This window comes from Odontomachus brunneus, unplaced genomic scaffold (assembly GCF_010583005.1).
Source record: "Odontomachus brunneus isolate Ranch 3 - 2012 unplaced genomic scaffold, Obru_v1 Obru_scaffold_154, whole genome shotgun sequence".
Classification (NCBI taxonomy): domain Eukaryota; kingdom Metazoa; phylum Arthropoda; class Insecta; order Hymenoptera; family Formicidae; genus Odontomachus; species Odontomachus brunneus.
Genome location: NW_022639604.1, coordinates 792,076 through 816,909, shown reverse-complemented (window position 1 = coordinate 816,909; position 24,834 = coordinate 792,076). Strand labels below are relative to the sequence as shown.

Genomic DNA, 24,834 nt, shown 5'->3' with positions numbered 1-24,834 from the left:
CGGCAAAAGAGGCGGGCTCTCCCAACTTCGTTTTCTGACAGCCAGCTTCTTCATGCTGAGTTTCATGTGTATACCACAATTGGTGAACCTGTTCTTTATTTGGGGCAACGTGGACATGATGACCGAGAATTTGGCGACCGCCAACATCCCAATGGCAAACGCTTTCATAAAAGCCGTCACTATGTGGCGTCATAGAAAAGGTACAAACGCGAAGAATATTACTTGGATGTATGAAAAATTTCGTAAAATCTAAATAATGTAATACTAAAAAAGCAACTTTTATGGGTTCATTTTCAACTTCATTGTCTTGATTTTTATTAGTTACTATTAGTTTCAATTTGTTATTGATTATCTCAGCATTTGCAAAATTTATCATAAATTTGTCGTGAAATTAGAATAACAATTTTTTTTAAGGAATTTAACTCTACGTATAACAGAATCAATTGAATTTAATCTTTATTTTTAAAGTTCTTACTGTAATAATATAAACTACTTGTAAAGATTAATGTTATTATCATATGAATTACTTATTATTTCATTATTTAATATTAGGCAAGGCGTTGTAATGTCAAAAGCAAAATACGATTACGCGAAAGGTGAAGTTTTATTTAATGAATTTAATGAAATGATTCGAACAGGAAATTATGTTTTCGTAGAAAGAAAGGAAATGAATATTTTCGTCTAGACATGCAAAATAAAATGTTTTTCTAAAGTCTTGAAGCAACTGGTCGAGTACTTCTACCAAGATTGGCACGCATCGAAAACTTCTTATGAAAGGACAACCATGCTGAGGAATGCCTCGGTCGTCCGGAAAATATCTATCTGGTGCACGGTGCTTACGCAGACTATGCTGACTATGTACATTATACTTAGAATCTCGACGATCGTCAAATTACAACGAAACAATTCCACCCGCCTTATGATATACACAGCCTATTTTCCCTTCGACATCACCCGAAGTCCCGTCTTCGAATTGATCTGCATATGTCAGATCCTGTCGGCTTACAGCGGGACTGTGATCTACACTGGCAGCGACAGTTTCATCTCTATGTTGGTGCTTCACGTCTGTGGTCAGTTTCAGAATTTGCGAGGGAGACTAAAGAATCTCGTCGACGACTCGGGCGGAGTGAAAACGACCGAGGACTTCAGAAATGAGCTAGCGCAAATTGTGAAGAGACACGAGCATTTGAATTGGTTCGTAATTTGCGATCAATAGAACGTAAGAGAGAATGTTTTTCTTCTTTTTTCTCTTTTCTGTGTCGTGAAGTTGTCTTTGCTAATTTTCAATAAAAAATATTAATGTTTTAAGGTTTGCAAAAAGGATTGAAGACACTTTCAATATGGTGTTCTTATTCCAAATACTTTCTTGTACTGTTCAATTGTGCTTTCAAGGTTTCCAGGTTTTCAATGTGAGTGATGCAATCTGAGATATTTATAAATTTCATTATAAATTTTTTTATATTTTTATGTTATCTTGCAAGATATTTTTATCGATGTTTTCATGATTTTGTTATCACATACACTCATTCTGATTTTATCTTGGCGAACAAATTTTGAAAATTGCATCCCTCACTTAGCTTCGATTAGTCTACTTGTTTTACGTTTTGTTCAATATCTTACAAACCATATAAAATAATAAATTTTTTTCTATTATACAAATTTGTTTGAAGTGTATGCCTTGTACTCTATTATTTTTTTAATTATCAGTTTACATTCAGTTTATGATAGCATAGAAATAATATATAACAATATCATATCAATTTACATTCGGTTTATGATATCATAGAAATAATAATATCTAACAATCAACATATTAGAGAAATTTTTCAGACATTAATAAATGACGGAGACGAGTCACCGACCTTCCAATTAATTTTTCTAGTTAGTTTTGTAACTTTTGTCTTAATCCACTTATATGTTTATTGTTATGTCGGCGAGATGTTGCTCGTGCAGGTAAGATATTTTCATATAAATATATCATATGTTATAATAACGCTACTTACGTACTCTCGCTTGTCGTTTATAAGTAATATTGTAATTTGTTGGTGTGCTGGCATTGGTTTCCGTAATTCGTGACACTCATGATGGAATAAGAGTTCTAAGGATTAACGCACACAAATTTAATCCTCGATTATCGAGATCTCTTGAAGTCAATTTTAGTTTCTGAGTTTCATTTTCGAGATATCCTAACCATTTGTAAGGATTAATATTTCTTTTAGAGAGGACTTCTAAAGATTAAACAGAAAATTTATTTATTCTTCTTGAAAATTGAATAAATTAACCCTTTAATATCACACAATGATATATAAGTGTCTCATTTAACTTTTCACAGCTCGATATCTTCGAAATTAAAAAAAAGTATAAAAAATATTTCCAACAAAAGTTATAGGGAATCGAGAGAGAAAAAGATAGTAATGTTTATTTGATCTTAAAATAAAACCTTAAAAAGCTTTATCCTTTTTATTTGAGTACAAATTATTTTTATAGTAATTATTTTTCAAAAACAAGATATGAAATATCTCGTAGATTATTCACTTTTTGACCAGTAAATAACCGATAAAATCAATTCTTGTAAAATAAAACACTGGAAACTTTATGTAAAATTCTGTGCATTTTACAAATTTATTGACGCACAAAAATTAATATCACCAATCAATTTCTCTTGTCATTCTACATACTAAAGTATTCAGGTAATTAATGGTTTATGAGATATCTGATATTTTGTATTGAATAATAACAGAATGAAATGTAAAATATCTCTGAAAGCATTTAATTTTTAATAATTTTATACCAATGCTTTTGTACGCATAATGACCAGAGAAAGCGATTCATGTCGAAAAAAAATATGATTCCAGTTAAAAAATTAAAGTTGATCTTGACAGAGATGTTCAACGTCATTCTAAAGTCCAATAAATATTTCTATTTTTTTTTCTCCCTCGATGTCCTATAATTTTTATTAGAAATACATTTCTATAATTTCTTAATTTCTGAGATATCAAGCTGATTTTTGAGATATCTTGTTTTTAAAAAATAACTATTATAAAAATAATTTGTATTGAAAGAATTATATAGACTATCCTCTATATTGAAAGTGGAGAAGTAAGATCAATATAACGCTCTAAAGTAATATTTTTTGTAAGGTAATTCGATACTTTTAAGCTTTATATTTGGTTTGAAATTAAAATACTTTAAACATATTATTAAAATAATAAAGTTACGGAAAAGAAAATTCGACTCCTTTTTAACCTTAACGTTTGGTCTGCATTTTTAAAGAAAATTTCATAAAATAATCCTGGAACGATAACAATAAGCAAAATCAGTAATTCTAATCGAATTCAAGTTGAACCTCACAACCAGTTATGACACTTCCCATCAACTTATCGTATACAACATTCAAGGATCGATATTTTTTGTCATTTCCTATCTTTCTTCTTGTACGCAGGTGTATGAATAGGATATTATTGATTACTTTTATCGATTTGGCGCGAGCACAACGACATAGCAGAATGAAGAATATGCCTACGTAATAAAAATATGAATAAAAAAATGTTATAATTTTTCCACTCTAACAATTAATAATTATAATATTTTCCTTACCTTTTGAAAACTAGAAATAGATCACATTATAAAAATGAGAAGAGTACTTTATAAGAGAGAGATCATATATACTTATACATTAAATATCAAGTACTGTCTCAGTCAAAAAGTTCCGTTTGTGAATTAAATTTAACTTTATTGCATTCAGTGGTGACAAAATGACTCAATAATAATGTTTTAGAGTACCGAGATAAGCTTGTCCGCGTATGAATCCAACTGGTTTAACGTACCAGGAAAGGAAGCGAGAAGTCTCCTCTTTATCATGCGCAGATCCACAATCCCGCTTTCTTTAACCGCGGGAAATTTCGGCGTATTTTCTTTGCAACTATTTAGCAAGGTAAATCAAATTTAACGTTAAATAAAATAAGTTTCGTCGCATTACTATTATCAACTTTTATGACAGATATATTTAAAAAAATTAATTAAACAATTTGAGGTCTCCTTTTTCTATTAATAATCATAAATTTTAAAAAATTCAGGAAAATATTTTTATCTAGAATATAATCAACTTTAAAAATCCTTCTTTTCTTTCTTTATATTTTTTAATTTATTAAGTTTTATTGTTTTTATTATTGTTTTTTAATTCAGCTTCCGTTATCCTGGCATGACAAATATTGCGATTTAGCATGCATTACAAATAAATATTTTATATTGCTTTTTATCTTATATTGCTATAATCTTATTTCAGATCGTGAAAACCTCACTCGGTTACTTGTCGGTACTGCTGACCGTAACGGATCGCAAAGAGTAACTCCTCTCAAATAATGTTTATCGCATTTACGACAACGCTTATTACATAACCGTTATTATTGAGCGACTGTAATCTATTAAAAAATAATCGCGCGTTTGCGACAAAATGTGATGAATATTTTTTCCGTATGCGTCAATATCACGTTGTTAATAAATATAGATAGAAATAACACCAAATCGTCTCATGATTCAAAGATTTTCGTTTTTTAGCGAGCGCAAGTATTCTATACCCTATACTTATTCTTTTATCTGCAAGAAAAGTGTGTATTCGCTCTAAAAAAGTAGTTGCCCATGTACGGGAGGCGTATCTATACATTCTAATATATCCATTAATATACAAGATATTTCAACTCGGTTTTACAATATCTCGTGAGAACGTAAATCGAATTGAGATAAACAAAAAATTAAATACCGCTTTGCGAAAATCGCAATAATGATCTAGATATTAATTGTAAAAGATTTGTAGATGAGGACGTATGATATAGTAGATAAGCTGTAGTAGCAACGTCTACATTGTTGTGTGCTTATATTAGATCAAACTAATCATAAAATCCATTTTACTTATTCTTATAAAATACCACTTTAAAAATATTATTAATTATATTTATTTATAATTATTTTTAATTATAAATAGCCACGTAGATTTTTAATTATTTATGTTCTTGATTTACAAATCTTCTTTAATTAATATCTCGATTGTTATTGCAAATATCGCCGTAGTACTTTTTGTGTTCACCTCGATCCACTTTATGCTCTCACGAGAAATTGTAAAATCGAGCTGAGACACCTTCTATATACGAGATTCATATACGAGATATTGTATATACGAGATTCATATGGTGTTCCAGAATAACTTTTGAAGCTCTCGTGGAGGCATAATATGGATTGAGGTGAACACAAAAATCCTATATTGTTTTGTGAAAAAATTCGAAAAAATTATCTATTTATTAATTGAACAAAATTTGTGAGTAATCACGTGAAATATAAATAAACTGTAATGGCGACGTCTGCCATTATGTACTTATATATTAGGTCAAACTAAATATAAAGAATTTTCTACTATTTTCATAACTTTGTAGATTTTTAGTTATTAATTAAATAACAACATATTATGGCTAGTAAGCATCCAATTTTCTTTAATTAATAATTAAAAATCGACAAAGTTATTAGAAAAATGGTTTAGGGCATTTTGTTCAAGACATCTTGACCTAATGTACATGACAGCAGATATCACTATAGTTTATATGCCATATCTCGCGTGATCATTCACAAATTTTCTTTAATTAATATCTCAGTAATTATTGCGAATATCGAAAAACGGTATAGAACTTTTATGTTTACCTTAATCCGTACTATATTTCCACGAGAGATTAGAAGATTGTTCTGAGACACTCTGTATGCCTTGTATATTTGATTTGATATGATGCGTTTAATTTTTCATTAAAATAATATATTATATTATATTTTATGCTTCAATATATCTTATATATGCAGATAAGTAAATTATTATTAAATTATAATTAAAAAATGCATGAACTACTTGAATAACTTGACTTCGATGACACAGCAAACAAGTATCGTGCACGTAGAGCGGGTAATTATGCAAGGTCTCGTCCATATGGATATAATGTAATCGCGCTCCGTCGCGTTGCTTCCAACAAGTCTCTTAAAAGCTTCTTAAAACGGCAAATGGATGGCGCCTTCGCTATACTGGCCGTTACGCGCGCCGCGATCGTCATTGTGTTCCTGTTGCTTCGTTTCTCAACAGCCTCGTGAACAATCTCCTTCGTTTTTTGCTTAGTATTCGAGTCCCTTGCAGGTAAAATGGGTAAATCCCATAAATCCAAGAAGAGGAAGAAGTCGGCATCTCCTGATCGGTTAGCTAGCCTGGAGGACAAGGTAGCACGTTTGATTGACGTGCTCGAACATAGAGAGGACGCCCCGGCGTCCATCTCCTTCCCCCTCTTTGGCTTTGCAGAACATCTACGGAGTATCTTCACCTTCGGGTCAGGATTTTTCCCAATATCGGCGCTTGATCTGCCGCCGAATGAATCATCAAGAGTAGCGCCTGCACGACTGGAAGGGCCCGTAGTCCAGAATGACTCAGGTGTGTACGTGCTTTCCGGGGCTATATTTGCGGAATATAGACGGAAAAATCACACAGCCTATCGAGGGTTTGCGATGTAGGTTCGGTCAATAAAGATAATGTGATGTAAGGCAGACTCGGTCTGCGTTGTAGGTTCGGTCAATAAAGGTAATGTGATCTTTGAGTCCCCTCCTAGCACGGAGGCTATTGCGTCGAATGATCCTCGGCCCCCGAGTGTCCCACTCGTTCGGGAGCTCTTTGCCTCAGATATCGAGAAGGTGGATGTGCTACTTTGGCACGACTTAGTCGCTGACAGATGGCACGACCTTACTAGAAAGGATCTCCCCGCAGAGCAAACGTGATGCGTTGTTCAAAAAATATGCCCCTTCGGAGGATTTGTTTTTTCTCAAAGCGCCTCAGTTAAATCCCGAGTTTCGGTCGGATTTGAAGAGCAATTCTATCCTGAAGAGGGATGAATACAATATTAAGGACCAGGCTCAAGCTGGAACTGCCCTGTGCGCTCTCGGCGAGCCATTATCAGAGTTTCTCAAACCTACGATTTAGCACTCACTCTCTCCTGAGGCATGCTTTGCGGTATCCAAGCTCAATGACGGAGCAAAATGATCATTCTGGCGGACCTCTTTCATCGCCTTTCCTTATCCAAGCGAGCTCAGATACTGCCTGCCCTCAATTTAACCACTTGCGAAAACCACGGTCGATGTTATTCCGGCCAATGATCTTCTCTTCGGCGCAGCCTTTGGGGAAGAAATGAAAAAAGCGGCCACTCTGGAAAGGTCTTGCAAGGACATCGTCAAAACTCCTTTGTCCATATCTCGGAGGGTTCAGCAGCCCTTCAAACATCCGCTACACGTTGCTCCTTCCGCCGGCCCTTCGGGAAACCCATGGCTGCTGCTCCAATGAAGCCTTCGACGACACGGAGGCCAGGGGCGTCGTCACACATTCATCGAGTCCCATTCGGCCGTCGCGACCGTTCCAGATCTCGGTCGAGGAGAACATAGATAACGAACCTCGCCGGCAGGCTGGCGCGCTTCTTGTCTCGTTGGCGAGACATTACCACGAATCAAGTAACTCTGGTGGCCATTTCTGGGTATCGATTATCCTTTACCAATTCTCCACCGCTCCAGTGCATTGTGCAGATGTCTAAGAGAGAGTAGGAGATTTTCGGGCAGGAAATCACTCGACTGCTTACAAAAAGAGCGTTTGAACCGGTGTCTGACTGCGCAGGTCAATTCCTATCCTCTTTTTTCATAATTGAGAAATCTTCAGGAGGCAGGAGATTTATTCTCAATTTAAAGAACCTTAACAGTTTTATAGAGGCTCCGCATTTCAAGCTCGAGGACTGGAAAACGGCGGTTTGTCTTTTGTCTCCTGGGGACTTTCTTGCTTCGATAGACTTGGAGGATGCATATCTCCTATTACCTATTTGTTCAGAGGATAGGAAATACTTGCGTTTCCGCTTTCGAAATCAGTACTACCAATTTACTGCCCTGCCTTTCGGTTTAGCATCGGCGCCGTATATTTTTACCAAAATTTTAAAGCCAATAGTGCATTCTCTTAGAGAGAGAGGTTTTGTCTCTGTTGTGTACTTAGATAATTTTCTCCTCATAGCGCAGTCTTACGATCATTACGGTAAATATTGCCATCACGCTTCGTCTCTTGTCCACATTAAGATTTGTTATCAACAAACAGAAAAGTGTTTTAATTCCAGCAAGATTATGTAGGTTTCTACGGTTTATTTTTGACACACAGAAATGTTCCATCTCAATTCCTATGGACAAGAGAAATAAGCTCAAAGGATGCAAATCCTCGCATCCATCCAATGTTTCAACATTGCAATTTCCGATTCCTTAGTTATTAAAGTTCCGGCTCGGCTCAAAATTTCGGGGATTGGCAAACCTCAGCCTCTCCTTATCTTCAAACCGTTTTTATACAAACTAGAGCTTTGCGTTTTTTCGTTAGAAAAACTTATTTAGAGCGTACTCAGGGCCTTCGTTCCGACGAGTGCACTTCATTTTTTATTTCATATCAGAAGCCGCATAAGTCAGTATCTTCCCAAACGTTAGGTCGATGGGTTAAAGCGATGCTTGCCACAGCAGGTGTCGACGTGTCAGCTTTCTCTGCTCATTCTACTCGTCACGCCTCGACTTCTCTCGCCGCCAGTAAAGGCATAAATGACATAAATGAGATTCGTCGTACCGCTTGCTGGAGTAAAACCTCGACGGTTTTTACACGGTTTTATAACAGATCGATAATTAAGGACCCGACCTTTCAAAGGTCGGGTCCTTAATTATCGGTCTTGAACCTGTAGCGGTTCAACTAACTTGTTGCGGTTTGTAATTATATTTGTAACTTGGAATGTTGATTTTGTGACTAGTTTCTAATTCTACGCTTTTTTAAATATTCAAGAGATTTCGAATAAATGTTTAATTCATCATTTATTATCCTTTTGACAAATCTTAGCTTTGAACAACTACATTATATCCATATGGATGAGACCTTGCATAATTGGAAAATTGAACGAACTTACAGTGAAGTTCGATTGCAATTATTCTGTCTCGTCCGGATCGATACTCCCAATCCCCCGTTCTTTGCACAAGATTTGTCAGCTTTGAACTAATGACGATCGCGATGCACGCAACGGCCAGTACAGCGAGAGCGCCATCCATTTGCCGTTTTAAGAAGCTTTTAAGAGGCCTGTTAAAAGTAACACGACGGAGCGCGACTACATTATATCCATTCGGACGAGACAGCATAATTGCAATCGAACTTCACTGTAAGTTCGTTCAATTTTCCAATTTTCAATTGAAAGAAAAGGCTAAAGGAACAGTAGAATCGCCTTTGTCCACATATGCGTCTAAATTATTCCATTGGTCTGGATTAACGGTTAAAACTTTTCCGTAGGGAATCGTAGCGTTCTCGTCGACGAGCATACGTAATGAGTATACGTAATGAGCAACTCTTTTGGGATGATTTCGAAGAAAACAACCAATTGGGACAATCGCTCGATGTCTCCAAAACGTCACACATTTTTTAAAACTTCTCTATGTATTTTACAATAATTGATTTTATTTTTTTTTACATGCGCGTGCGTATATACACACAATCACGTTCTAATATTTTCACAATATTTATAAAATATTGCTGTAACATTATTAGAATTATATTATCAATGTCTTTACAATGTCTTTGCAATATTACAATATTGTTGGAATGTAACTGCAAGGTTTTTATGGATAATGACGTCTCTAACGTCAATAATATGTTATTTAACTACTTAAGTAAGTATATACACTGAGAAGAAAATATTTCGTATTTGTAATTATAATCATAGAGAAGTAATTAACATAAATTATACAAGAAAACAATTTTTTTATTAAATTCTACTGTAATATTAGTTAGTTAATTTTATACATACATTACAACTATCATTTTCGTAGTAGAATAACAAAAAAATATAATTGGTGCCAAAAATAACTATAATTTTAGTTAGTCATTTTTTCTCTAAGCGTAAAAATTTATATTGACAGCATTACTTGAAACTGCGTGTCTCAAATGACAAATCATATAGGTCTGGAAATACTGAACACTTTTCTAGAAAGTGAAGTCGGTTTGTCACGATGGTGACATTGTATGAAATAATGCAGTCATTAAATATGGTACATGCTTTTATATTAAGGCAATACGCGTTACGCTTTGCATGTTAACAAGCGTGACTGAGACATGCGTTTATACGTTTTCTCTCTCATGATGTTTATATGCTATTTTTATAGTATCAATTATCTAAACCAGCACATATAAAAGAAATTATAAAATAGAAATATATCGATAATAAAATTTTCAATAAAAGCTTCTGTATGCAATATTATTGTTGTTATATTTGATATAAATTTCGAATAATTAAATAACAAATGAAATTTTGTTTAATATTTTGTAAAATAATAAGAACATACGAGCTCTTATACTGTGCGAAATTTTTTATAGTTCTATTCAGATTTTTCTTTTTCTTGAGAAAAATAGATCAAATTTAATATACAAGATGTCTGAGGCAAGTCGCATATCCGTTTGTATGCATACAAAAATCGTCAAATTTAATGCAAAAATTCTATACCGTTTTGCAATCAATCACGTAAAATAATTTATATATTTCTGTTTTTTTTACTTGTAAGAACTCGTATTTTTAATGTTCCTAAATTCTCGCCGAGGTCATATTGATTGATGATGTTAGGAACGAAAAAATATATACTAAAAATTCTTACAAAATATATTGAAGTAAAAAGATATATGAATATATACACTGTAATGACATTAGATATAAAAAAAACTCGCGATTAAACAAACAGATTTATAAAGTATTTCAATAAAATTTTTCTTTTGCTCCAATAATCAATAAATAATTATAAACTTAACGTGACAAAATTAAAAGAAAAGTTATATATTATTTTAATTTTATGGTCGATTATTAGAGTAAAAGGAAAATTTTCGGAATGTTTCGCAAATTTGTTTGATCGATCGCAAATGTCATTCTATGAACATGTCTTCTTACTTCAATATATTTTGTAAGAATTTTGAGCATGAATTTTCTTGTTTCTGATCGTTTTCTCGTTTATGAATCAAAAGAGCCACGATGAGAAAAACAGGAGCTTTAAATTGTGCGATAAAAGAATTGATTTATCGATATATTTTGTCCATATGTCTGCTAACGTATGAAACTTTATCATATCAGGATTGGTTCAATAAAATTTTTTTAAAAAGTTAAGTTTAAAATTAATGACGCTTAAATTAACTTACTTAGTAAGTTAATAATAAACTAAGTTAATTAATTAAATTAACTTAGTTTATGTTAAAATTTACAACAAATAAACAAAAACTAACTCAATTAAAATTTAAGTTAACATTAAATTAACTTATTACAATCAAAAGTTTATTATGCAAAGCAATATATATGTTTTTGCATAATTAATTCTTTAATCAAAGATTGAATTTGTTAATTACTAATAAAAAGATAGTCTTTTATAAAAAAATACTGATTGTTTTGTATTTAGGATTCTGTACAAGAAAAAAACGTGGTTATAGAGATAAAAAATCTTCTGTTAATATATTTTATTTTTTTTAGTTTACATTATGAATAGTTTAAATATTAATGGAAGGGGAATTTTATATATACATATATATATATATATATATATATATATATATATATATATATATATATATATTAGCTTATATAAAGAAAGTTAATAAGTTAAAGTTAACATATTTTAAAATAATTAGTTTAAGTAAAACGAGATTTTCATTTTAAATTAATTAATTTCAGTTAAAAGTTATTAACTTTTTAACGTTTTAACCTAATTTTTAATTAATTAACAAATTATTACTCAGCCCTACATCATATCGATTAGAAACGATGTGTTTTTGCAAAAGTGTAATATACACACGTAATATATATATTTTCAGTAGTCTACTTTGAAAAACGAAAACAATTTTATATATCGATTTTAGATCCTGGAAAGATCTGTGGCTTAGGGCTATATGGTCTTAAGGGTATGTTGTTCATGTGTTTTCTTTTTTTTTTAGTAAGGTCGTAATTATGAGTTATTTCAAATAAGTTTTCGTTCATTTATATAAATTTGTCAAAAACATTAAGAGGAACTTGTTAGTATCGATATAAATAATAAACATCCTAGTTTAAAAAAAAAATAATTGAACTTCAAATTAATTCATTCTAAATTTAAAGAAAAATAAATAGAAACGTTTGTAAGTTAGTCTCAATTATGGGTCAACAAATATTTCGCGTCGCTATGACAGGTTATACGATATTCAATTTTATATTAATGTTCGTATTTATTCGGTTTTAGTCTATATAAAATAATGAAGTACAATTTGCTAACAGTTTTATAAAATGAAGCAGTTGCTAAACCACAAATAATATACTATATTTTTCTTAAATATTAACAATTTGTGAAAGTGATTTTGGAATACGATGGTAAAAGAACTAAAAAAAAAATAAAATATAAAAAAATATAAAAAAATATAAAAAATATAAAAAAATAAAAAAAAACTCTATCCTTGTTAATCGTAATGTGTATTTTTAATATATTAATAAACTAAGCTTGATCCGAAATTGAGACTAAACTTTTGATTTTAGGACCGTTACTTCATTTATCTTGAGAGGAATAGTGAGTATAAAATTGCGAAATGACCCTTTTAGAACATAAATATTTTTCTCTGAGTTTCATTAAAATTGGAGTAATATTATAGTTAAGAAATAAAAAAACTGATTTGATAATAACAAGGTAAATTTTCGAGAGCGTTTCGAAATTTTGTATTAATATTTGCCATTGTGAGTGGAGAAAGTTAAACGACATGTTACTAACTAGAATGAAGTTTCTTGCAAGTATATGATATACTGTTTCGGATAATAAAAACGATTAATCTATTAAAATGATTGAAATCGAGCATATAGGAACGAGGTAAAGTTGGCTCATATTTAAGGACTGACAAGAGGGCTATGGAGACATCTCGCGGAAATCCCGGAAATAGTAACCAAGATATATATATTTTATATGCAGTCTTCTTTTTACCTTGCGTTATTGGGTAACTAAACCCAATACCAGACCAAGATGGCCACGTTGCTACACATTCGTATTTTGGTTATTACAAAACAAAATTTACAGTTAACAGGATCGTGGTGGACATTGATGCATAGAAGAAGGTTGCCTCTACCATGCAATTAATCACAACAATTAGTTGTCTGTGAAATTGTAATCTCGAAATCCTAAAATATAGGACATCTAGCCTCAGTTTTTCCTACATGTCGTGTATCTATACAGTAAAATCGAACGATGACCGGCTCGGTAATTCAAGTAAGTACATCATTAATATTGGTTATTACATGAAATTCGATTTCATTGATTATTATAGAAGCAGAATGTATTTCCAAGACATTTGAAACAAATTGCTAATACATTATTATATCGCTTATTGTCAGGTTTATGTTCTGCATCCTGAAAATTGTTTCGAATTCTCATATTTTTCAATTACAGTATATTATTCCCTTATAGAAATATCATACTAAGAATCATTGATAATTACTTATTATCCAATATTTTTAATACTGAAAATAAGTAATTATCAATGATTCTTAGTATGATATTTCTATAAGGGTCGATGGTCGATTTGAATATGATCTCATAATAATTCACAGTATCATACATAAAAAAAAAGTTCTTTCACAGTATGACAAGCGCTCAATTTCTGCAGTTACGCGCCTGTTCGAAAGAGCACGCTGAATAAATAATGTACGAGACGCGTTACAGGAAGGAAGAGATAACGGGACAAAACGCGAAAATAACGAAGACGGCAACTATTTAATGAGCTCTCAGTAGTTGGATCTCACATGAAATATGCAGCGTAAACTCGAAGAGCACGTTTTTCTCGCTTTTTCGTCGGCTCGTTTTTCCGCCTGGTCGCGACTTAAGCGCGTGCATATTCAAGCAGCTTGATCCACGCGAACCAATTGTTCGTGGAAGTATACTCCCCGCGATACATATTTAATGAGGTGGTCTATAGACCTGCGATTAGGATGGTTACCGTTACGAGTTCATCAAATATTCCACCTAGCACGACTGAAAGACAGCGTTCTGCTCGCGCGATTCGATCGCGCATTTCGAGAATATATGAAAATGAAATTTTTATTAGGAATTCGTGTAAGTCTATTACCGCTGCGAGGAGTAGTAAGTATAAAATTGCAAAATGGCCTTTTTAGAACATAAATACTTGTATATTAATTTGCGTTTTTAACTTTACTTGCGTGAGTTTCTTTAAGTTTTGGTCTTTCGTAATAATTGATTTTTGCAACTTTTTTTCTTCCCATTGTATTTTCTGAAGAGGACCCATCGGATCGAAACGTAAACTGATATAACCGATATTGTAATCTTGATTACATTGTAATTTATTGATTGCACTTTTACACCTGTGCCTGGCTCTTAAATGCTCTTTCCTTTTATCTCCTTTTTTGTATTTAATACTTTAGAGCCATTTTTAACTTTTTTTTTACTTTTAATGATAAATACTTTTCTCTGAGTTTCATTAAAACTGGAATAATATTATAATTAAGAAATAGAAAAAAACTGATTTGATAATAGCAAAGTAAATTTTCGAAATTTACGTCTCGAAATTTTGTATTAATATTCGCCATTGTAAATGAAAAAAGTTAAGAGACGTGCTAGAATAAACGTATAATCGATAATCCATGATCTCGCAAGATCCTTCGTGCGGCTGTTTTACCGTTCGCTATTTAGCTTGTCGTTTTATTACATCGTTAAAATTTCGCTTGAAGAAATCCGCTTTCGACATGTTTGACCCTTTGTGAGGATAAAATGGAAAGCGAAGCGGTGTGTCAGGCGAATTCCTTTTTTCCAGGAAAACTATGCTTCGCGGAACGGAAATGGTGCCGATAATGAATGCCCGCGCAATGTTCATGCAAGATTGCATACGAAGGAGCTTTCAAACGAATTGCACACACAATTCAAACGAGTACACGTGTTAACGCATCGTCTAATTTACCAACGTTCTCATATTCGAATCGGGTAAAAGTTTGCAAGCAATGCACTTTCACCGCTTATTTCCGTCAACCTGTGAAGAAAGTCCGATGGAGGGCACCGCGACGGAGAATTGGAGAGTTGGACTAATAGGTGTCATTAATGATTACGTGGTTTGTCGTTACAATGGAGAAAAGGAGAAGATGACAGTTGCCAACTGCGAACTTAGATTCGAATAAAACGAACGACTTCACGCTTTGTCGCGAGGGAGAAAGACACGCATTCATATAAAAGCGCGCTGTGACATTGGAACGTTATTTCGACTTGGAACTTCCCGACATCTTAACAATAATCCGAAGAGTTCAGTGTTACTTCGCGAGATACTGCTTTTTTATTAGAACAAGAGATTTTATATTTTGTGAGAAAAGAAAAGAAGAGAGAGAGAGAGAGAGAGAGAGAGAGAGAGAGAGAGAGAGAGAGAGAGAACAATTTGGTGAATTCTTCACACGACAAATCGAGAAAAATCATTTAAGCTATCATTGAGATTTATGATCTCTCCTGTCGATTTGCTCCGCTAATTACGCCCGTTTATTTCATAAAAAATGTTAATAAACTCAAGAGTGTTTGTGATCATTGCATTAGTAACATGCATCGTGTATGCCCGCACCAATGATGATCGAGATTCTTATAAAGGAATGAGTGATAAAATGTACGGTGGATCTATGTTAACTGAAATAGCAAAAGAACTTGTGCAAAGATCAACGACTGGCAGTCAGGTAATCAAAATTTTATATATGTATAAAGTATATAAAAATTATATATATATATTTATTTATTTATTTATTTATTTATACAGAGTGTCTCGGACTCTCCTTCGCAATTTTTGTGAAAACGTAGAACGGATTGAAGTGAACATAAAAATCCCACACATACTGTTTTGCAATATTCGCAATAAATCTCGAGATATTAATTAAAGAAGATTAGTGAATGATCACGTGCAATGTAATAAACGAGATGTAGTGGTAGTATACTGTTATGTGCTTGTAATTAGGTCAAATTTAATGAAAAAGTCCTTTATTATTTTGCAAATAACAACGTAGATTTTTAATTAATATATTAACTATTATTGTAAATATCATAAAATGGTATAAGACTTTTATGTTCATCTCAATCCGTTTTACGTTTCCACAAAATGTACGGAGGAGAGTCTGGGACACCCTATATATAATATTTGTTTACTTTTTCCCTTAATATTGGTTTATTGCCGTTGATTTGTTTTTCATTATTGCAAAGGGAGAACTTGGAGATAAATATATTTATTATATAAACAAAAATAAACAAAAATTTATTATATAAACAAATATTAATAAAATATTAGTATTTATAAAAATAGTAAAATCTATAGAAGTGTAAAATTTTTGTAGAGTAATTCTAGTAAAAGTTCTCAATTATTTTACTACACAGAAAAACAAAATTAGTCTATAAAACACAACTATGACTTTTTACAGGTACTCAATTTAAATCTATCAAATCTACTACTGATTCTGGTACTCAAAGCGGTTGTGTTTGGCGCTGGCTACCTAGGAAATCATGGCTTCAAAGGTCGCGAACTACAAGACGGTAATTTTAATAACTGTTAATACACGCATCTTGTTAATCATACTATCAGATTTGATTAGAATCAAGTTTAGTTTCTGGGTTTTTTTTAAGTAGTTACAATTAATTGTAAAAATTGATATTTTATAACTTTTAAACATCCTCGGAAGTTTATCAAGAAACAAAACTTACTTTTCTTCTTAAATACAATAAATTAATTATTTTATTTAACTAATATCACGGTAGTATATTATATATTGTAGTATATATTGGAACTTTGAATGTGTGTGTGTGTTTTATAAAATAACAAGAACAACAATAAGAGTAAGATCAATAATCCAATCGAAATTGTATTGAACTTCACAGACGATTGTGACATGTCCAATTCACCACGTACAGCTAGATGATTAAAGACTGTAAAACTTTCCCTCAATGAATTTCGCAATGAACGCATTTCTTATCCATAACACGAGAATGATTTTAATTTATTTCTTTATTTATAAATCAAGCTTCGCTCTAAAAAATTTAACTTGGAACTTTAATTTAGGAAAGCAAAAGAGGTTAATATCGGATAAAAATGTAGTTTGAAAGCTTATTTGGCTACACAATTTTCCAGAATTCCTCATGTGGCGTAAGATGAGGAGTGACGAGCGCGCACACAGCGAAAATTTATTACCGCTCAAGATAGACGGGTACAATATTATATTCATTATGACCATTTCAAAGCACAAAGTTCAAACTTTAATTGAATCCTTTATTAAAAGTTTCTAGCATGTCATGTTTACTCACAACGTTATTTCAAAATGGCCAAAAATGCGTTTTCTCGCATTTTTGACCTCAATTTTTTAAAAAGTTCGACGTGATAGAAAAATTTCGCTTCCGAATTCGTATTCAGCGAACAAAAATCTACGGAAAATGATAATCTCATCCATGTTGTACGTTTAATGTTGATCTATGCAATCGTTTCCATCGAAATATTATACATAGTTATAACGAATAAATATTAATAGCTGGTCAATTAAAAATATTTTTATATCATTATACTAAAAACCACTAGTAACCACTCTGCATACAATTATATATTTATGGCCGCGTTCTGTGTATATCTACGCATTTATCTATAGTTCATATCTGTAGTAGAATACTGTAGAAAATGTGCGTATAATGCGTGAAACGGAACATAGTTTTTCGAAAATAGACAAGTTATACTCTATAATTCTATATAGTAATTCAACAATTAATATATATAACTGCTATATAACCTTCTAGTAACATGTTATTTACATATTATATTAACGTTATATAACTATAATTGATATAAGTATGAAATTACTACTAATGTAGTACATTCGTGTTATATTGCGTGTTATATTTCGTTATATCATGACAACATACAATTATATACCCGTATTTGTTAAGTACATTTCAGTTTCTATTAACTTTTTACTTTTGACTAAAATTTTTAGTTGAAATTCCTACACCAGATTGTTGAACAAACTTAATTTTTATTTAACTTGACTTGATTGCACAGTTAATGCAACTAAATTTACTCAATCCAGAGACTTGGTTCGTTTCACCCGATTTTTTTCAGTGTAATTGTCCGGGTAATACTCGCGAATATAGATATATTAGTATCCAAGTAATATCCATGCACGTAGATACTCGAATGTCAAAATACGTGGATTGTACTGACAGCACCATTATTGATTGTTCCTATCGATCTGGTGGCGATAAAAAACAATGTTAGTGATTATTGTCTTAATAGTGCTATGAATTTCATTTGACTGTCTGACATTTCGGTCATGCTATAAAATGGTAGTTTGATGAATACGAATACAGCTATAATATGAAAGTTGTAATTATAAAAATTTCTTCAATTCCAGAAAACCTCGTATCGGAGGGTGAGGTCGCGCTAGCTCTTGGATATCTGATCGGAGATACCTGTTTATACAGAGCCGCTTGTGAAGAACCATATGTTGCGAGAGAGTATCTCAGAGCGGCGGAAATGCTGTTACAAACCATGAAATTGATGCCGCAGTACGTATGAAAAGTACTCGCATAAAAATATGTACGAAAAGTAAAACGCGCCAGTTTCGAGCAAATTAAGGCTCCTGTGTCCTCGTCACGGCCATCTTGATTAATGATGTCAAAAGAGAGAAAACATATGCCCAATACATCGAAATTAAAGAATGCGACCATAAAATGACACTTATGATTAATTGAATAAAATATAGAGTATCAGTTATAATCAGTTAATAGCTGAAAAATTAGCAACAAAATCATGAGAGAAAGTAAATTATTTATTGATTACACTGTTCGACATTTTGCTCCACGATTGTAAACAGCCGTTTTCAACATATTTTTAATCGCTAACTATAAATCTATTGTCCAAAGTTGGCTATTACATCACAATTCTGAAAAAAATGGGATAAAATTGGACAAAAACAATGATTTTAAGAGATTTCATAACATTGCAGCAGCGACAGCAAATTTTTTCTTAATTTCATTAATAACATAAGAAAGCTTTAACTTTAAGGCTTCTTGTATTTCGCCGGCCATGTCGGACTTGTGATGTCAGAAGAATGACATGCTGATGAAAATTGTGTGCCATTTCTGAATAAAGATATTGCGGTGATGTACAAAGAGCATTAAAATATGTTTCGTTTTGTTTCCGTTATGGAGATAGCAATTTAAAATTAGCCCTTGTCCCATGTTATTTTATGGACATATCCTTTTACTTCAACATACTTTGTAAAAATTTTGAGCATGCTTTTTCTCGCTTCTGACTCGCTTCATCAATCAAGGGTTTCGACAAGAGATCATAAACTTTAAACATTCTATACTACAAAAATATTTTATGTTCTCTCATTCGTCGACAGTGCATAAAATGTTGTTTTCGATAACACATTGCGCGCTGGATAATTTCGACATATATTGCCAGAAAAAAGGTATGAAATAGCGAATATATTAATTTTGTATTTCTGTAGAAGCTTACCTGCAGAACATGGCTATGAGAAGATGATCAGTGAATTCCGGAAGGCAATCGAGTATGGCAGCACCGAACATTGTCCACCGGAATATAGCTGCAAGAAAGAAAATATAAATAATTTCTTCCGAAACGAGAAAAAATAATATAAACTATAATAATGTAAATAATGTAAAAAATAATGTAAACATTAACATTGTCTTCGCGAACCATCAGACTTACATATATTTCTTTCTTCTTTATTAAGCGATAAAAATAGCTATTAAAATAAAATGTTACAAATTTCTTTTTAGAATTATTAATATTAACATTATGATATAGTGATATTACAGTTATTTTTTTGTCTCCAAGATGTTTAAGATCTCTAAGATTAGAGCAGCTATTGAATAAAAATTCTTGTCAGATGCAGCAAGAACTTGCTGAAGAACTTTGTGTAACTCAATAAGCTTTTTCGGCTCGCTTAAAGAAGCTTGGAAGAATACAGAAGGCAGAGTGTTAGATTCCTTATGTCCTCAGCCCCGGAAACAAAGTGACGACAATACACTCTAAATTTCTCGGAGTGAGACTTCACTCCAAGGTAGTGAAAATTACGCCACTCGAAGAGCGAGAACTTCACTCCAAGCAAGCAGTACTTTCACTCGTTCGGAGTGAGTTCTCACTCGTTTGAAGTGAAGTTCTCGCTCTTCGAGTGGCGCAATTTTCACTACCTTGAAGTAAAGTCTCACTCCAAGAAATTTATAACGTATTGTCGTTATTTTATTTTCGGGGTTGAGGACGTAAGGAATCTAACGGTCTGCCTTCTGTATTCTTCCAAGCTTCTTTAACCCTTTGCGGCATACTCATGGCACCTTTCTCTACTCGGTTTTTTATAATTTTTATATATTTTTCAATAAGCCAATATGACTTTAATCACACATTTAAGTTCCTAGTACATGAATTACTATATAACAACCATTAAAATTATGTTATTTGTTAGATAACAATATTTTATTTGTTAGGTAATAGAGTCAGGGGTTTTTGAGGTCACAGAATTCGAACTGGAGGTCAAAAAATGACTTGATTTATATATAACTTTATATTAGAAAGTTTTCTGAGTAGCTGATTACGAATATGTTGACAATTACAAAAATTCAAAATTGCAGTCAAACATGCTGGCAAATAGAAAATCTCTAAGAAATCTCGCTTTTAGCATTTTCAGAACTAACATTTTGGGTCCGCTATTTTGAATTTTGAAAATTTTCAAAATCTGACTTTATATTCGTAATCAGCGACCCCAAAAACCCCTGAATATTCGATTTTCTATGACCGGGATCATTTTTACATTTTCATGTCGGGTCCGCCATTTTGAATTTTGAAAATTTCCAAAATTTGATTCCATATTCGTAATCAGCGATCTCAAAAGCCCCTGTATACAGAGTTTCAAGAAATTTGTATGTAAGGAAAAATGTATGCTTCAAAGAGTTAGGCAAACCGAAAAAGTTTATTGAATTACAAAGTTCTTCAGCAAGTTCTTGCTGCATCTGACAAGAATTTTTGTTCAATAGCTGCTCTAATTCCTCATCCTCAATTTTTTTTGGCATTTCACTAAATTTTGCATCAGTAAGATCAAAATTGCCACTTCGACACTACTTTTTGCATGTTTAATGTGTCACATCTTTACCTAAGGAACAAATTTCGACAGCCTCAGCAGCATCTTTCTTTAATTAGAACGCGAAAAGAATAAATGCCTAATGTGCTCAATTACAATTGATTGAATGTAAACCTAATATGTATCTTCAAAATTGTTGATAATCTAATTGTAACTAGTGATAAACTATAAATGTCTATTACCAAATAAATTTTTTCAAATATAATACATATAAGATATGCTGCTATAAATCAACTAATATCCATACGACACGAACTTAGTTTTTCGAAAATTTTCTGAAAAACATGACAAACAAAAAATGCTTTATTTATTCATAGAAACTATTTATTATATCACTTAAATATTCACTAACTCAGAATGGTACCTTGATAAAACACAAAATGTTTTGAGATTCTTTTGGATATATTCAGAATGTCTTAAGGTACTTCCAAACCTAGACATATTCAGGATGATTTTGTGTACAGAAAATGTTCTATATAAATATTGTTACAAACCTGTTTCAAATATATGTTCACGCTGACTACAGAAAATATAATCATTAAACATTTGTAAGCAATTAAAGAATTATTATCAGAAAATATACAGTCAGAGCATTTGAATATTTTTTCTTCAAAACTAAATTTGAAAAATATTTAACTACTAAAATTTACATCAATATTTTGACAGTCTCAAACAACAAGCATGATGCAAACTATGCCGCGGCAATGAAACAATCATCACGTGTCTATAAACATAGGCTCTCAAAATATCCAACTAAATTAAATATATTTTTTAGCAAATAAGAGTCAAACGCTGACGTTGGAGTGAATATTTTAGTAAATGTTGGGAGGATAATAATGTTTGACAGCTATAGCACATGTGCCATTTACATCACGGTTTTAGTAAGATATATCATACGAGAATAAATTAAAAGTTATATATATATATATATATATATATATATATATATATATATATATATATATATATATATATGACTTATATAATTTATTTAAATTCTATTGCACAATCTGGTAAGGCTGTTGTAAGTTCTTTTCTCAGCAAAGCTTTATCGTCTAAATATGGCATACCAGCTAGTTTCAATGTCTTCAAATTTCTGTAAAATACAAATAAAGTTAAATTATACAATCAATGTACCCCGTGTATAATTATACAATCAACGTGAAATATATACTTCAAGTTTTTCAAGCTGCGTACTCCTTCGTCGGTTACACTCTGACAATCTCTAATTTCGAGAGTGGTTAAAGTATCCTTCACTATTGATAATAATGGTAAGGCGGTGTCAGTTATATAAATACAACGTATAAGTTTTATTTCATCAATATACTTGCAACCATCTGTGAATTTTTGCAAATGTATATATAAGACATATAGAGTACTACAATAATTATCATAATTTGAATATTATTCAAATATCTTTAAAGTATGAGAGTCGGAGAAAAATTTATCTAATAGAAATTATATAATACAGAAGCAGTTGTTTTATGGCAATAACATTTTTTTTTAGGTGTGTGTAGCTCTGAAAATCTGAAGATCACCTTTGCTTTTTCAAATGAAATCAAATAGTTTCTTAAACTGGGTTAAGATTATTGAAAAGCTAATACTTTCTAAGATATTTCGTATTTTATTCTGACAATCTTCAGTATAAGATATGACATAACTAGTATTTAATTACTCTCGTACTTTTATAAAGTGCATTCAAACTAATGTGATATAATCATAAATAGAATCATAAATTAGACTTCATAGTTTTCCTGTTTCTTTTTTTTTTATGCTTTCCAATAAATGTGCCTGTCTTCTTGTACCTTAGATCTTCCTGTTTCTTTTTTTTTTATGCTTTCCAATAAATGTGCCTGTCTTCTTGTACCTTAGATCTTCTAATAAAAACAAAGATCTTGATATTAACAGAAAAAACAAATATATAGTACACGTACACACGTTAGCATTGTAATCTATTTTCAATCAAATATAAACATTTAATAAAGCAAAAAAAACAGAAAAATTATGAAGTCTTTTATTTAATTTTAATTTTATCACATTTAATATATTCTACTTAAATTTAAATGTTTATAACTTTTGATAGAAGCATTTTTCAAAGAAATATTTCAGATAAAATTTATTTATTTTTGTCATAGAATCCAAATATATAACATTTTATAGGAAGTTTCATTTGAAATTACGATATTACTCCCTGCTCCACTTCAAGAGAAAGTGGAGTGAATTTTTATTTACATAGTTAGAAAAATTCTTCAAATACATGAAACTTTCTCATGAACAACTTTTTGATATAACAAATATTCTTAGTTTTTGGATTATCAAACTTTATGTGGTCTATTTTGTAAAACACAATTTCCATCTGATTAATGTCAAATGCTTAGAACAAGTTTTATCCAACAAAAATTCTTCGCACCAATATATATTATTTCAAACTAAATCATTATTTAAATCTATTCTCATTTGTGATACTATTAGCAAATAAATTGTGATAAATTGTGATAAATTTTTTTGTTTGTTACAATACCAACCAAAATGTGGAAATCCTACATCAGTAATACCAGAATCTGTGGCATCTACAGCTTGTATATAATATCGAGTTTCTTCTGTTGACAAACTATTGTAATCACTCAGATATTTTGTGAAACCTTTCCACCGAACACTGGCACCATTTCTCAAAAGCCATTCGGCACAGGCACGGTCTGGACCAACTAACTTAATTCTGTCTTGATCAACTCTAAAAATAAGAGTTATCTTAAAAATTACATATAGTAAACTAGTAATATCACAATCAATATAACAATATATATATAAATATCATTTAATACTTGTTGAATATTATGGTTAGCCAATAGAAGAGTCCTTTGCTGGGAAAATAAAAATTCCTATAATGATTGGTGGTAGCTAGCAGCCTATTTAATTTCTGCAATATCACATTTACATAATATATATAAATATGTAAGTCTGCATTTATACATTACTTCATACTTTTGTTTTAATATAAGAATTAAACACATAATTTAGTTTAGGCTTTTTCAAATGATACACAAAAGATAATATATTATAAAAAGTAACAACAAAAAAAATAACAAGTAACAATATCATACATTTAACATCATTTTGCATTTATTCTTCTTCCTTTTTGGCCTAAAATTCTTATTCCATTAGCCAATAATACTAAAATAATGATAAACTTAGATGTTCTTGTTTACAGTTTCATGTTTATCTTCCTCGTAAACTGTTCTAATATAAAAAATGCTTTGGTGTTGTCCATAAGTCCATAATATGATATCGACTGGCAGAGTTTATGCTTTTTGTATTATGAAACTATACGTAATTTTTTTAGATACGTATAGAAGAACGAGAGGAATCATAAAATGATTTTAGTTGATTCGCGTATGTAAAGCGCTACTACACGACATACATATAAACCACGTATCCAATGTACACGAATTCTCTCTGGAGGTAACAAATAATGTTCACGATATCTTGGTTTTGTTCTGCACTAAATTCTTTCTTCTTTTCCTTTATAGGCTTTTATATATTAGCCTAGACTTGGGTGACATATATATATATATATATATATATATATATATATATATATATATATATATAT

At 31.5% G+C, this 24,834-nt stretch overlaps 3 protein-coding genes across 4 annotated transcripts in view; 2 read left to right on the top strand and 1 right to left on the bottom strand.

Annotated features, from left to right (window-relative positions):
* LOC116850729 (odorant receptor 13a-like) overlaps nt 1-4,488 on the top strand; it is a 15,227-nt gene extending 10,739 nt beyond the window's left edge. The window contains exons 3-8 of the mRNA XM_032829343.1: nt 12-200; nt 714-1,194; nt 1,310-1,409; nt 1,831-1,953; nt 3,779-3,934; nt 4,286-4,488. Coding sequence (XP_032685234.1) covers nt 12-200; nt 714-1,194; nt 1,310-1,409; nt 1,831-1,953; nt 3,779-3,934; nt 4,286-4,348 — 1,112 coding nt within the window. The 3' untranslated portion in view covers nt 4,349-4,488. The remainder of the gene's footprint in view (nt 1-11; nt 201-713; nt 1,195-1,309; nt 1,410-1,830; nt 1,954-3,778; nt 3,935-4,285) is intronic.
* A 10,829-nt stretch (nt 4,489-15,317) lies between these two features.
* LOC116850732 lies at nt 15,318-20,126 on the top strand. The gene is made up of 4 exons (XM_032829348.1): nt 15,318-15,770; nt 16,503-16,614; nt 18,474-18,627; nt 19,578-20,126. The coding sequence occupies exons 1-4, from the start codon at nt 15,597-15,599 to the stop codon at nt 19,720-19,722; spliced, it is 585 nt and encodes a 194-aa protein (XP_032685239.1). The 5' UTR covers nt 15,318-15,596; the 3' UTR covers nt 19,723-20,126.
* Nucleotides 20,127-21,633: 1,507 nt separating this feature from the next.
* Nucleotides 21,634-24,763, bottom strand: LOC116850731 (ATP synthase subunit s, mitochondrial). Of its 2 annotated transcripts, XM_032829347.1 has the most exons (6): nt 24,326-24,763; nt 24,047-24,141; nt 23,750-23,955; nt 22,399-22,561; nt 22,209-22,320; nt 21,634-22,153 (listed from the first exon to the last, which is right to left on the bottom strand). In XM_032829347.1, the coding sequence occupies exons 1-5, from the start codon at nt 24,335-24,337 to the stop codon at nt 22,212-22,214; spliced, it is 585 nt and encodes a 194-aa protein (XP_032685238.1). In that variant the 5' UTR covers nt 24,338-24,763; the 3' UTR covers nt 21,634-22,153; nt 22,209-22,211. The 2 variants fall into 2 exon arrangements, with proteins under 2 accessions (XP_032685238.1, XP_032685237.1); XM_032829346.1 differs by having other exon boundaries at nt 21,634-22,320.
* Between the last annotated feature and the right edge of the window lie 71 nt (nt 24,764-24,834).

Coding starts and splice junctions, on each gene's coding strand:
- LOC116850732 (XM_032829348.1), top strand. CDS start 15,597: ATGTTAATAAACTCAAGAGTGTTTGTGATCATTGCATTAGTAACATGC. Junction 15,771..16,502: donor GATCAACGACTGGCAGTCAG/GTAATCAAAATT, acceptor GACTTTTTACAG/GTACTCAATTTAAATCTATC. Junction 16,615..18,473: donor AGGTCGCGAACTACAAGACG/GTAATTTTAATA, acceptor CTTCAATTCCAG/AAAACCTCGTATCGGAGGGT.
- LOC116850731 (XM_032829346.1), bottom strand. Junction 23,956..24,046: donor CTAACCATAATATTCAACAA/GTATTAAATGAT, acceptor TCTTATTTTTAG/AGTTGATCAAGACAGAATTA. Junction 22,321..22,398: donor CGCAGCTTGAAAAACTTGAA/GTATATATTTCA, acceptor TGTATTTTACAG/AAATTTGAAGACATTGAAAC.